The sequence below is a fragment of the Stegostoma tigrinum genome, chromosome 42 (genome assembly GCF_030684315.1).
Source record: "Stegostoma tigrinum isolate sSteTig4 chromosome 42, sSteTig4.hap1, whole genome shotgun sequence".
Taxonomy (NCBI): Eukaryota; Metazoa; Chordata; class Chondrichthyes; order Orectolobiformes; family Stegostomatidae; genus Stegostoma; species Stegostoma tigrinum.
Window position 1 is genome coordinate 12,014,388 of NC_081395.1, and position 14,301 is coordinate 12,028,688.

Here is a 14,301-nt window from a genome sequence, read left to right on the forward strand (position 1 = left end):
TAACCCCAAGTTCTCCAAAGTGTGAGCCTCTGGGTTGCGAGTGCAGTGACAGTGCTGGCACACTGCCATCTCCTGCCCCACTCCAACTCCCCGACTTTCTGAGCCCCGTGGAAAGCAATAGATTAGATTAGATTAGATTCCCTACAGTGTGGAAACAGGCCCTTCGGCCCAACAAGTCCACACCGCCCCTTTGTACATCCCACGCAGACCCATCCCTCTGATAACCCCCACACCCCTGAACACTACGGGCAATTTAGCATGGCCAATCCACCCAGCCTGCACATCTTTGGACTGTGGGAGGGAACTGGAGCACCCGGAGAAAACTCACGCAGACACGGGGAGAATGTGCAAACTCCACACAGACAGTTGCCTGAGGCTGGAATTGAACCTGGGTCCCTGGTGCTGTGAGGCTGCAGTGCTGACCACTGAGACACCGTGCCACCCCAAATTGCTCGATGAGTGTTGTTGCAGGAAGGAGATGAGCTATCTCACTGGAGGAGACATTGTCACTGGCCCTAACGCTGATGCAGGGGGACGTTGGTAGGGGTTTTGTTGGGGTCCCGTTGGAGGGATTCGGATGGTGGATAGCCGGGTCTGGAGGGGGCTATGGACGGCAGTGGTGTTAATTCAGTCAGCCTCTCAGCATCGTGCCTGGAGGTCCCCCACTGACCGGTCACCATCTCCCTCTCTTCTCTCCCCCCCGCCCCGTCCCTCTCTCTCCCCCCCCCCCCCCCGTCCCTCTCTCTCCCCCCCCCCGTCCCTCTCTCTCCCCCCCCCCCCCCGTCCCTCTCTCTCCCCCCCCCCCGTCCCTCTCTCTCCCCCCCCCCCGTCCCTCTCTCTCCCCCCCCCCCGTCCCTCTCTCTCCCCCCCCCCCCGTCCCTCTCTCTCCCCCCCCCCCCCCGTCCCTCTCTCTCCCCCCCCCCCGTCCCTCTCTCTCCCCCCCCCCCGTCCCTCTCTCTCCCCCCCCCCCGTCCCTCTCTCTCCCCCCCCCCCCGTCCCTCTCTCCCCCCCCCGTCCCTCTCTCCCCACCCCCCCGTCCCTCTCTCCCCACCCCCCCGTCCCTCTCTCCCCACCCCCCCGTCCCTCTCTCCCCACCCCCCCGTCCCTCTCTCCCCACCCCCCCGTCCCTCTCTCTCCCCACCCCCCCGTCCCTCTCTCCCCACCCCCCCGTCCCTCTCTCTCCCCACCCCCCCGTCCCTCTCTCTCCCCACCCCCCCGTCCCTCTCTCTCCCCACCCCCCCGTCCCTCTCCCCCCCCCTCCCCCGTCCCTCTCTCCCCCCCCTCCCCCGTCCCTCTCTCCCCCCCCCTCCCCCGTCCCTCTCTCCCCCCCCCTCCCCCGTCCCTCTCTCCCCCCCCCCCCCGTCCCTCTCTCCCCCCCCCTCCCCCGTCCCTCTCTCCCCCCCCCTCCCCCGTCCCTCTCTCTCCCCCCCCCCGTCCCTCTCTCCCCCCCCCCCCCGTCCCTCTCTCCCCCCCCCCGTCCCTCTCTCCCCCCCCCCGTCCCTCTCTCCCCCCCCCCCGTCCCTCTCCCCCCCCCCCGTCCCTCTCCCCCCCCCCCGTCCCTCTCCCCCCCCCCGTCCCTCTCCCCCCCCCCCCCTCCCTCCCCTCCCCTCCCCCGTCCCTCTCTCCCCCCCCCCGTCTCTCTCCCCCCCCCCGTCTCTCTCCCCCCCCCCCCGTCTCTCTCCCCCCCCCCGTCTCTCTCCCCCCCCCCGTCTCTCTCCCCCCCCCCGTCTCTCTCCCCCCCCCCGTCTCTCTCCCCCCCCCCGTCTCTCTCCCCCCCCCCGTCTCTCTCCCCCCCCCCGTCTCTCTCCCCCCCCCGTCTCTCTCCCCCCCCCCGTCTCTCTCCCCCCCCCCCCGTCTCTCTCCCCCCCCCCCGTCCCTCTCCTCCCCCCCCCGTCCCTCTCCTCCCCCCCCCGTCCCTCTCCTCCCCCCCCCGTCCCTCTCCTCCCCCCCCCGTCCCTCTCCTCCCCCCCCCGTCCCTCTCCTCCCCCCCCCGTCCCTCTCCTCCCCCCCCCGTCCCTCTCCTCCCCCCCCCGTCCCTCTCCTCCCCCCCCCGTCCCTCTCCTCCCCCCCCCGTCCCTCTCCTCCCCCCCCCGTCCCTCTCCTCCCCCCCCCGTCCCTCTCCTCCCCCCCCCGTCCCTCTCCTCCCCCCCCCGTCCCTCTCCTCCCCCCCCCGTCCCTCTCCTCCCCCCCCCGTCCCTCTCCTCCCCCCCCCGTCCCTCTCCTCCCCCCCCCGTCCCTCTCCTCCCCCCCCCGTCCCTCTCCTCCCCCCCCCGTCCCTCTCCTCCCCCCCCGTCCCTCTCCTCCCCCCCCCGTCCCTCTCCTCCCCCCCCCGTCCCTCTCCTCCCCCCCCCGTCCCTCTCCTCCCCCCCCCCGTCCCTCTCCTCCCCCCCCCCCGTCCCTCTCCTCCCCCCCCCCCCGTCCCTCTCCTCCCCCCCCCCCGTCCCTCTCCTCCCCCCCCCCCCGTCCCTCTCCTCCCCCCCCCCCGTCCCTCTCCTCCCCCCCCCCCCGTCCCTCTCCTCCCCCCCCCTCTCCTCCCCCCCCCCCGTCCCTCTCCTCCCCCCCCCCCGTCCCTCTCCTCCCCCCCCCCCCGTCCCTCTCCTCCCCCCCCCCCCGTCCCTCTCTCCCCCCCCCGTCCCTCTCTCCCCCCCCCGTCCCTCTCTCCCCCCCCCGTCCCTCTCTCCCCCCCCCGTCCCTCTCTCCCCCCCCCGTCCCTCTCTCCCCCCCCCGTCCCTCTCTCCCCCCCCCGTCCCTCTCTCCCCCCCCCGTCCCTCTCCCCCCCCCCCCGTCCCTCTCCCCCCCCCCGTCCCTCTCCCCCCCCCCCGTCCCTCTCCCCCCCCCCGTCCCTCTCCCCCCCCCGTCCCTCTCCCCCCCCCGTCCCTCTCCCCCCCCCCCGTCCCTCTCCCCCCCCCCCGTCCCTCTCCCCCCCCCCGTCCCTCTCCCCCCCCCGTCCCTCTCCCCCCCCCCGTCCCTCCCCCCCCCCCGTCCCTCTCTCTCCCCCCCCCCGTCCCTCTCTCTCCCCCCCCCCGTCCCTCTCTCTCCCCCCCCCCCGTCCCTCTCTCCCCCCCCCGTCCCTCTCTCCCCCCCCCCCGTCCCTCTCTTCCCCCCCCCCGTCCCTCTCTTCCCCCCCCCCCGTCCCTCTCTTCCCCCCCCCCCGTCCCTCTCTTCCCCCCCCCCCGTCCCTCTCTTCCCCCCCCCCCGTCCCTCTCTCCCCCCCCCCCCCCGTCCCTCTCTCCCCCCCCCCCCCCGTCCCTCTCTCCCCCCCCCCCGTCCCTCTCTCCCCCCCCCCCCGTCCCTCTCTCCCCCCCCCCCCGTCCCTCTCCCCCCCCCCTCCCGTCCCTCTCCCCCCCCCCCCCGTCCCTCTCCCCCCCCCCTCCCCCCCCCCCGTCCCTCGCCCCCCCCCGTCCCTCTCTCCCCCCCCCTCTCTCTCCCCTCCCCCGTCCCTCTCTCTCCCCTCCCCCGTCCCTCTCTTCCCCCCCCCCTCCCCCGTCCCTCTCTTCCCCCCCCCCCTCCCCCGTCCCTCGTCCTCTCTCTCCCCCCCCCCCCCCCCCGCAAACACACACAAAGACAGGGGAGCTGAGGACCAAAATGAGCCAGTCACACGAAGACAGCCTGACGTGCGCGGCGTGGAACCCGGATGGCAAGCGGTTTGTGACGGGAGGACAGCGCGGGCAGTTCTACCAGTGTGTGAGTACCTGGGGGGGTGGGGGGTGCAGGAACTGGGCTGTGTTTGTTGAGAGAGGGGCGATGTGGGAAAGTGTGTTCGGAAGGAAGGCGGGCGCTCACATCCTGTGTACACAACCCCTTGATGATCTGCCCCACAGAAGGATCTTGGATCCACACAAGAGAGGGTGGCAAGATGACGCGTGGCTGGCAAAGGTGGGTACTGTGTAGTGTAGGCAGGAATCAATCCCATTTTCTCCACCCTCAGCTCTTCCTGATTGGAAAGCACATGGGGACAGGGTTGGGTATTTTAGACAGGTGATGTATTACCTGGCCTACTGGAGGTGCAGAGTTACTGGGGACGGTGCCAGGGAGAGGGAAAGAGATGGGAGCGAGTCACCTTTTTCTGTACCGGGTGACAGCAGGAAGTTGGGGTCTGAGGAAGAAAGGAGGGAGTTGGGGGTGCGGCACCAATCGGATCGCCAAGCCCGAAGAGAGGGGCAGAGGGGGAATGCTGGCAGGGACCAAGCTCGCGATCATCATTAACCGCCCACATTTATCTCTGCACTGCTCCCTCCTTAACCGAAGGACCTGGATGGCAATGTGCTGGACTCGTGGGAGGGGGTGCGTGTACAGTGCCTGTGGTGCCTGAACGATGGCAAGACGATCCTGGCCTCCGATACCCACCAGCGGATACGAGGCTACAACTTCGAGGAGCTGACTGACCGCAACATGTAAGTGCAGTCTCTTGTCTCGCCAGGCGGGGCCAAGGCTATTCCTGTCATTCCTCACACTCACGTCGCAGGCTTTCGAGCTGAAAGGTCGGCTCAAACCTGGTGTTTTCACAGTACCTCCCCATCAGAATACCTCCTTCCTTTACTGGCTTCCCCACCCCCACAACCTTCCTTAACCTCCCCTCTCCCCCCTCTTCCTTAACTCCCGTCCCCCCTCTTCCTTAACTCCCGTCCCCCCTCTTCCTTAACTCCCGTCCCCCCCCCTTCCTTAACTCCCGTCCCCCCCCTTCCTTAACTCCCGTCCCCCCCCTTCCTTAACTCCCGTCCCCCCCCTTCCTTAACTCCCGTCCCCCCCCACCCTGACACTTGAATGTCCCCCAAAACCCCTGAAACAGTTGTCAATGTGCGCTCCTTCCATTAGCTATTCGTTGTGCCCAGCTCGATCCCACAGACAGCAGTGTGATTGTGAGCCAGGCCATATTTTCTGCTGATGTTGATTGCGGGACGTATATAGAGTTGTACAGCAAGGAAAACGGTGCCTTTGGTCCAACCAGTCTGTGCCAACCAGATATCCTAAATTAATCTAGTCCCATTTGCCAGCAATTGCCCCTTTAATCCCTTCCTATTCACTTACCCATCCAGATGCCTTTTAAATGTTATATTTGTACCAGCCCCCACCACTTCCTCTGGCAGATCATTAATGACCTCAGAATAATGAAGACAGCCCTCCCTTCTCCTCTTCCAGCGCACTGAGCCCCGGTCTGACCTTAAGCTGTCACTTGACAGTTTAAGCGGTGGGGGTTTGGACAAAATGTTCTTGTGCTCACAGCGATGTCAGTGTCATCTCGCTGTTTTAATGAGATTAAAATGAGACAGCTTTGGCTATGAAGATGCCCACTGACTTTTTCATTTGCACTGCACACTGACAGCGTGTCAGCCACGCTCTGTGGGTAGCCTCGCTGTCTCGCTCCTGAGGCAGAAAGTCAGGACGTAGAGTCCTGCTCCAGGGAGCAAGCTGACAGTCTGGGTCAGTGCCACTACTGCAGAAGTGCTACGCTGTCTGTGCTCCTGTTCCCAAGATCCAGCCGCCAACCAACATTGGTATAAAGCAGGGGCTCCTGGACATTGCTGTTTGTTAGAGAGCTTGCTTCAACACAAATGGCTCGTAATATCTCCTACACGACAACAGTGACACTGCTTCATATAAAGTGCTTGTTATGGACCAGACAAAAACCCCTCAGAATATATTATGAAGGTAGCCTAGAGTTTAACTTTTCCCTATTTTAAAAGTGGATGTGTTCCAGATGCAGTTTGATTGATCAAAGTATGCAAGGTTAACCAAAACATAATTTATTTAAACACAGTAGTTAAAATACAACAACAGAAGAAAGAACTTGGAATAACAGCTCATATTATTGGAAAACTTAGCAGAATAGTAGATACAGTAACTATTACTAATTAATTGTTCCAAAATAGCAACATCCCATAAACACTCCCTTACAAATTCAGAAAACAGATTTTGTCTCACATAAATCCGGCAGTTTAGGAAGACAGCTCCCAGTTTTTGGCTGTAATCAAGAGAGGGGAGGAATAGCTTCCACTTCCTTGACACCCCAATAGCAACTGCTGCTGAAAAGTAAAAAAATCCCTGGTTCTGTGGGTGGGAGCTTGACCATATCCGTTCAGGTGGTTTCTGTTGTTCCAGCCAGAACACGCAGCACACACGGCACACACACACCTTCACAAGTTGTTTATCATCTTGTCATCTGCTTGGTGCCAGTGCCCCAGTGTCTCTCTTGCCCTCCCTCACTCCCCTCCAGTTTAAAAGAGTTAAGGCAACTTTATGTGTAACACCATGCTGTACCTGCCCTGGTAATGTTTGACAGAGTGTCAAGAGAACTTCATTTTTGGGTTTAAAATGGTAGAGCAGTTGGGGTAGTGGCTCAGTGGTTTAGCTCGCAGTACTGGGGATTCTGGTTCAATTCCAGCCTCGGCCAATTGTCTGTGTGAAGTTTGCATGCTCTCCCAGTGTCTCTGTGGGTTTCCTTCGGGTGCTCTGGTTTCCTCCCACCGTCCAAAGATGTGCAGGGTAGGGTGGATTGGCTGTGCTAAATTGCCCATAGTGTCCAGGGATGTGTAGATTAGGTTGATTAGCTGTGGGAAATTCAGGGATGGGTTGGGGGGTGAGTCTGGGTGGGATGCTTTTCAGAGGGTTGGTGTGGACTTGTTGGGCCAAATGGCCTGTTTGCACACTGTAGGGATTCTGTGACTTCGATGACTAAAGCTCCCTCTATTACTGTGTTCTTGTCAGAGCTAAATACAGAGTAAAGCTCTTTTTATACTGTCCCCATCAAAACTCCTGGGATGGGACAGCACAGGGCTAGATACAGAGTAAAGCTTCCTGTCCTGTTTTCAACCCAAAGTAAAGTTCTCTTTACGCTATCCCCATCAAACATTTCTAGGGCAGGTACAGCATGGGGGTTAAAACCCTCATTACTCTTTTAAACTGAAAATAAAGCTGACTGTACTCTTCTTACACTGCAAGTGACGCTGTCTCTACATTGTCCCCATCAAGCACTCCAAGAACAGTTACAACAGTGGGTTAGATATAATAAAGCTCCTTCAGCATTGATCAGTCTGCCTGTATGGAGAAGATCATCTCTTAAAGAACTCCTCAAAGTTCCCACTCCAGTTTCTACCATCTGCCAGATCAATATGGAGTTTCTACTGATCCTCAGTGTATTTGATTCTGTACAAACCCCTATCCTTTGGGAAGATGCGTTGGTCCTCCAATTAAGCTCAATGTATTAAATGCACAATCCAAATACAAGGGGATTTCATTTAAATGACGTTGGAGACGAGCAAAAAAACAGTAAGGAAATGATACAATTCTCAACTGTTTAGCCCTGCGCATGTACTATAATACTGTACAATGCAGAGCAGCAGCTGAAGGATTGTGGTGATGTTCTAGTGCTGTGGGAACAGATTAGAGTATTGCATTCTGAAGAAGGGTCACCAGATCCGAAACGTGAACTCTGACTTTTTCTTCGCAGATGCTGCCAGACCTGCTGAGCTTTTCCAGCAGCTTCTGTTTTTGTCCCTGAATTATAGCATCCACGGTTCTTTTGGTTTTTATTTAGAATCTTGCATTGTTAGGGTTACGAAACCCCTATCTGACATTGCAGTGTTGTGACATTGTGTCCTGTAAAAACTAAATTACTGTTTAGTGCATCTTAGGCCAAGTGGAGGCTGTTTGGCCTGTTGTCTGCAATGGCCATTATCCTATTAGTCGCGCTGTGTCGCGCTCTCTGATTCAGCTTGGGTTTTGTCTGAAGGCAGTGTTCGTGGTTAGGGAATGCAGAATGCTGCACTGATATCTCTGCTCCAGAGATATCTTCAGCCTGATTGAAAGCTGTAATAATAGAGCATCGTATCTGCCTCGTTTTATCATGGAACCTTCTATAAATATGTCACACCGTTATTACATCCCATCACTCAGCAGGCCAGCTGCAGCCCCACCACTGTCAGGATTGCGCTGATGCAGCGTGACATGTTTACATAGGAAGTTTACATGGTACACGAGAATTGGAAATTGCACAGCAGTGTTATACAAAATAGTGCTGTCTTAAAGGAGCTTGGTGCCTGCGGGTGCTGACCCTTCACCTGTGACACTCCCAAAGACTTAGCTGGCTGGTTGCTCTGAATTGTGACCCCTCTGTCTCTAACTGATTGGGCTCTTTTTCTCCTTGCGGTTCCTTACAGTGTGCAAGAGGACCATCCTGTCATGTCTTTTACGGTTTCCAGAAACGGACGGTTAGCCTTGCTCAATGTCGCTACACAGGTGAGCCTCAGAGTGTGTGCGCGTGTGTGGGGGGTTTTCATAACCACCAGTAGTCACCTCCCACCCTATATTGCGACATCCATACGGTTGGGCTAACTGATCTTGGAATGTCTGAGAGCGCTGTGGCAAAATGTTAGTGATTGCAATTTGGGTCTTCCTGCAGAGACCATGAAATGGAGCAGCAATGCAGTCTTGCTGCATCTGGAATCATAGAATCCCCACAGCAAGGAAGCAGGCCATTCGAGCCATCCAGTCCACACCGACCCTCCCTACCCTACCCTTGTAACCCTGTAATTCCCATGGGTAATCCGTCTAGTCTGCACATCCTGGATATTATAGGCAATTTAGCATGGCCAATCCACCCTGCTTTCGGACTGTGGGAGGGAATCTAGAAACTGGGGAAGACACAATTCTAAACGTAAAGGGCCTCCCGTTTAAGATGGGAGGCAAGGAGGAATTTCCTTTTGGAGGGTCAGTAGATTCTGGAATCCATGTCCACCAAGGAGCAATAGATTCTGTTGTTACATATATTCAGGGTGGGCTTGAGAAAATTTGATCAACAAGGCTTGGGTGGGTGGCTGGGGGGTCGGGGGAGTGGGGAGACAGCCAGAAGACAAAGGCCATCGTGATGTTAGTCCTGAACACGTCGAATGGCCAAGCAGGATCAAGGGGCCGAATGGTCTACACCTCTACCTGTGTTTGGAGATAGCGGGCACACTTCTTCAAACGTTTTCTCCTTCTCCTTTTCCACTAATGCTATCTCTCTCTCTCTCTCTCTCTCTCTCTCCCTTGTCTTTCCTCCTCCCCCTTCCAGGGGGTTCATCTCTGGGATTTGCAAGACCGGGTCTTACTGCAGAAGTACCAGGGCGTCACCCAGGGTTTCTACACCATTCATTCTTGTCTCGGAGGCATGAGTGAGGATTTCATAGCGAGTGGGAGTGAGGGTGAGTGGCGCTTGGGCACAGGGAAGGGGGTTGTGTGGATTTGAAGTGAGAGAGGAGTTTCTTGGAAGAAACAGTCAGGGTTGGGTTTCCTTTAGTGAAGGGTGTTGGTACGTAAAGGTCGTGAGCGTCCATTTGTTCTCTCTGGAAGTGCAGGGACGGGATCACAGCTGGCAGCGATGCCTGCTTCAGTCAAGTAGTCCGTTGTCGCTCTGACTTGAGCCTTGAAGTCTAGGTCCACGTGAAGCAGCCCAGGCCTGATGGAGCGCAGCCACAGTGGGAGAAGCTGTCTTTGGAATGAGATGTTAAACAGGGACCCGGTTCTGGTTCTCGAGCAGATGTAGAACACTCTGCAGCTGCTATCGGAGGGAGAGCAGAGTGGGTGCTCCCATATGTTCTTCACATATTTTAAACAGTGATTATCGCTTTGCTATTTGTGGCAGCTTGCTGTGTGTCAGTCAGCTGCCATGTTTTCCTGGGTTACAACAGTGACTAGACTTCCAGAATTATTGTGTTCGCTGTAACTTTGGGAGCATTCTGAATTGTTAAAAGGGGCAGGCGCTATAGCAATGCACATTTGTTCCTTTGACGCTGCTTCAAGAGTACTGTTTTTTCAAATAGCCACAACACCTTTGCTTGTTTGTGCAGACCACAAAGTTTATATCTGGCACAGAAAGAGCGAGCTTCCTGTGGCAGAACTGACAGGGCACACACGCACGGTTAACTGTGTCAGCTGGAACCCACAGATACCCTCGATGCTGGCCAGCGCCTCTGATGATGGCACGGTTCGGATATGGGGACCAGCTCCCAGCCTCGACGGGGATGATCCGGAAGGTGAGTCCAGCTGCCCTGACTGTACCCCCTGTTAGTTTCACCCTCTGTTTGATGGCCCGTTCTGTCCATTTGAACTTGTAGTTCAGTCCTGTGTTAATCCCACTCTTCCCCATAGCCCTGTATCAATCCCCAAACTAATCCCACTGCCCCGCGCTGTCCTCCTATCCGTGTATCAATCCCCAAACTAATCCCACTGTCTCCCCATAGCCCTGTATCAATCCCCAAACTAATCCCACTGCCCCGCGCTGTCCTCCTATCCGTGTATCAATCCCCAAACTAACCCCACTGTCTCCCCATAGCCCTGTATCAATCCCCAAACTAATCCCACTGCCCTGCGCTGTCCTCATAGCCCTGTATCAATCCCCAAACTAATCCCACTTCTTCCCATAGCCCTGTATCAATCCCCAAACTAATCCCACTGCCCTGCGCTGTCCTCATAGCCCTGAATCAATCCCCAAACTAATCCCACTGCCCCGCTGTCTCCCCATAGCCCTGTATCAATTCCCAAAGTAATCTCACTGTCTCCCCATAGCCCTGTATCAATCCTCAAATAATCCCACTTCCCTGCACTCTCCCCATAGTCCTGTCTCAATCCCAAACTAATCGCAGCGTGCTGCTTTCTCTCCCCACAGCCTTGTATCAATCCTAAACTACCTCACTACCCTACGTTCTCTCCATAGCGCTCCGTCATTCCCAAAATAATCCCACTGCCTCGTTCATGCTGTAACTCTTGACAGCCTCCCTTTCAAGTATTTATCCACTTTCCACTTCAAATCTGAACAATCTGTGTCAGCCCTCTCCCCCCCCCCCCCCCAAAAAAAAAACCCCACAAGCTCCTGTCTATCACAGTGACTGTGTTTAACCGATGACTGTCATCACTGCCTCCATAACCCCAGGTTCTGGGGGCAAGCACAAAGGGATTTACTGAAAACCTCCACATTTTAAACTCGATTGAACCTGCTCTTAGCCTTCTTTTCTCCGGCGGGCGGGCGGATTTTCTCATATTATGGAACCTGTCTGCTAGTCAATCAATGCTGATGTCCGTCCCCTTATATCATGGGGTGCACAGAATGGTACTGTAAGTGCAGCTAATGTCTTGTGCAGGACAACAGAAATGTATTTGAATAGGAAGAGGGCACTCGGCCTTTCTGGCTGTGTATCATCTTGTTTCAGGCCTGTGGGTCTCCCTGCTTTTGTTTTGTGCCCTGACCCTGTCAGTTCCGCATCCTCCACAATCTGCCTTTCTAAAATTATTTATAAAATCGGCTTCTGCGACCCTTTCAGGTCGAGCAGTCCTAATTTGGATAACTCCCTGTGAGTGTCATCGTTTTTCCTCTTCTCAAGACCTTTTTGTCGATGGTCTTAATCTTTGTGCTCCGTGAGCCTCGTTTCTCAAACCCTGTTTCCTCCACCCTACTTAGGGATCTGAGCAATCCCTTCTCTGTTAAAAGTGTCTGTCTTTAAGTGATCAGCGTTGCATGAGTGGTGACGGGCTGTTGCGAGTCACTGAGTCATGCATTAGTCGCAGTGCAGAAGGAGACCATTCAGCCCATTGAGTTTTTCCCTGGCTCTGCGCAGGAGCGGTGTATCATGTCTCACTCTCCTGTTCTCCCCCCCCCCCCCCCCCACGTCCCTGTAGTCTGTGTTTGTTTTCAGCTGCTTTATCCAATTTCCTTTCGGACCTGCCTCCCCCACACGCTCTGGCGCAGCTTGTCCTGGATCCCAACTGCTCAGTGTCCGCTGGGTCTTGGCCTTCCTGCCACTGGGAGCTGTTTCTGTCTGCCTGAGCGCTTTGAATGTCCTGCTCGAATCTGCTCCACAGAGAGCAGTCTCAACGTCTCTGATGCAACCTGGAGCCATTCTTTCACCATGCTCTCCCTAAAGCCGCCATATCTCCCCTGAAGCACAGTGCCCAGAGTTCAGGTTGTTTTGTGGAGGTTCACGATAACCGTCTGTGCTCTGCACAGAACACTGTGCTGTCTGCGACTGCTCCTACTTTGCCCAGTGATCGGCAATTACCCAGGTCACAGTAGCGACACTGGGTTTTTTGTGAGATCCGTGGTTCCCCAGTGTTTGGAGTCGGGGTGGAGATCTACCTGCTGCCTAGGGGTTGAGGGAAGTGGGGGGGGGGGGGGGGTTGAGTTGGACAGGGAGGGTGAGCAGCAGTGCTGGGGGGGTGGGGACAAGGTTTTGGGGTCAGGATGTCACCATGACTGCCTAAGTTGCGTTGACCTCTTGGTCCTTTCTCTCTCTCCCTCTCTCTTCTCATACCTCTTTCCCCTCCCTCCCTCCCCCCCCCAAAAAAAAACAGGATGCAGCAGCAGCAACAACAGTCCCGCCGACAGCTGACCCCTGCCGTCAGGCACCGGTTAACTCTTTCTCGCTGTGCCCGCCCGTGTCTCCGCCAGCAGCTCCATTGGGCGGGCCCCACCATCTGACGGACAGAGAAAAGGCAGCAGCGGTCCGCGATGCTTCCTCGCCCTCCCCTCTCCCCTCGCTTCTCCTCTTCACCCACGTCCATATCCACATCACCCGCCAGCAACCACTTCCTCCTGCACATGGGGGGGCTGAGTGGAGTGGGGTGGGGGGAGGGGTGTCACGTTACCCAGAGGGGGGGGGGGGGGGGGGGGGAGCGAGCTGGCCCTGGCCTCTGCGCGTATCCACAGGCAATGATGCCACCAACACTGCATGGCTATTAACTCAGCTCATTGCCTGAGGCAGCATGAGAGGCTCCCATTTCCCTGTTCAGTACGTGTATGTGTGCCTGGCAGGCCGGGTGGGGTGGGTTGGGGGGGATGATGTGTTGGTTGGTGGGGGGGGGGGGGGGGAGGGAGAGGTGGATGTTGAACCCAAACCTCTTAGTTCTTGTAATATTCTACCCCATTCTCCGAGGCTGTTCAAAAATGGGTTTTCAGATCTTGCCCACCGCGTCACCCCCCCCAAAAAAAAGGGTGGGATTGTCCATTCCCAGCTGTTTGCATTTGGTGCATTTGTGGAAACTCTACAACCCCCTCCCCCCTCCAATACCCTTAACGATGGATTTTAAGGTAATGTGGTAGAGGTGAAAGGTCCTCCAAGGAAGAGAATGTGTTGGGGGTGGGTGGGAGACATGAGTTGATGGCAGTGTTGCACAGAGGGATGGCACAGTCTGTTCTGTCTGGAGATGGGGGTGGGGAAGGTGACCTCGACAAGGTAGGACTTGGTGTTGGCATGTGGGTAAGTGGGGAGGGGGTGGAGATGTGTCTGAGAATGGATGGTCCCTGCCCTGAGCGCTCAGCCTGGATGCAATGGAGAAAACAGTACGGCTGCACTGTCGGCCTTCCCACTTCCCAATCCCTCCCCCACCTTCCGGACTCTCCCGTTTGATCTGTGAATACTCAACAGGACTTGTTAGCACTCTGGGGCTATTCCTGGCATCTCCTCCAGCCTGCCAGGCCAGTGTGGGATGCACAGTTCAGGATCTTCTTTGGCCATCTCTCCTCCACCTCCCCTACTCTCTTCCCCCACCCCGCTTTGGCTGTGCGTGTGTCCCCCCCCCCCCATCCAAATCGGGTTCCCACTTGAGGGTGGCCACTGTTGGCCTGAGAGCAGCGACTCGGGATCCTCTGAGAACTGGTTGAAGCTCTTCCTGCCTTGATTCGGGATTGTTTTCTCCGTTGTATCCATATCCCGAAGTTTGAGTCTCACTTGCACACACACAGAGAGAGAGAGAGAGGTGTCTGCTCATTGAGAAATCCACCCACTATAGACCCCCCTCCCTCCCACCCCACAAGCTGTCAGCATTGACATTGGCGGCTCGCAGTCAGAGGTGACTGCTTCTACACTTGACCTTTCACCTTTGCAGGTTAGCTGGTGGGAGGTGTTATAAGGACACAGTGAGGTACAACCAGGTGATCTGGGGTCTGGCTTATTCTTTCCCCTTGGGAGACAGATCCCAATATCTCCTGAAATTCTGACAGCGAGCAAGTGAGACACAGACGGAGAGAGATATGTGGGATGTCCTCACCCACCTCAGCGACTGGCAAATCAGCCAAAACCCTGGAGAGGTACAGAACCTGTCTTTGATTGGCTTAGCTGAGAGGAGTGAGGGTAGGAAAGTCCTCCTTAAGAGCCGTGGGGTTGGGGGGGGGGGGGGGGGGGGGGGGAGGGTGGCGGTGCCTGGCTTGGGGAGTCCCTGGAACTTTCAGGCCGGCCCCGGTCTCTCTCCCTCAGGCCAGCCCCGGCCACTCTGACTGGCCCTGGTTTCTTTTTTTTTTCTTTCTCTTTTTTCCTCTCTCTCTCTTTTTTCTCT

At 57.2% G+C, this 14,301-nt stretch overlaps 1 protein-coding gene across 1 annotated transcript in view; it reads left to right on the top strand.

The window, feature by feature from the left end:
* LOC125449469 (WD repeat-containing protein 26-like) overlaps nucleotides 1–12,586 on the top strand; it is a 52,075-nt gene extending 39,489 nt beyond the window's left edge. The window contains exons 9-14 of the mRNA XM_059641584.1: nucleotides 3,565–3,684; nucleotides 4,249–4,394; nucleotides 8,157–8,235; nucleotides 9,050–9,179; nucleotides 9,825–10,010; nucleotides 12,322–12,586. Coding sequence (XP_059497567.1) covers nucleotides 3,565–3,684; nucleotides 4,249–4,394; nucleotides 8,157–8,235; nucleotides 9,050–9,179; nucleotides 9,825–10,010; nucleotides 12,322–12,359 — 699 coding nt within the window. The 3' untranslated portion in view covers nucleotides 12,360–12,586. The remainder of the gene's footprint in view (nucleotides 1–3,564; nucleotides 3,685–4,248; nucleotides 4,395–8,156; nucleotides 8,236–9,049; nucleotides 9,180–9,824; nucleotides 10,011–12,321) is intronic.
* Nucleotides 12,587–14,301: the final 1,715 nt, after the last annotated feature.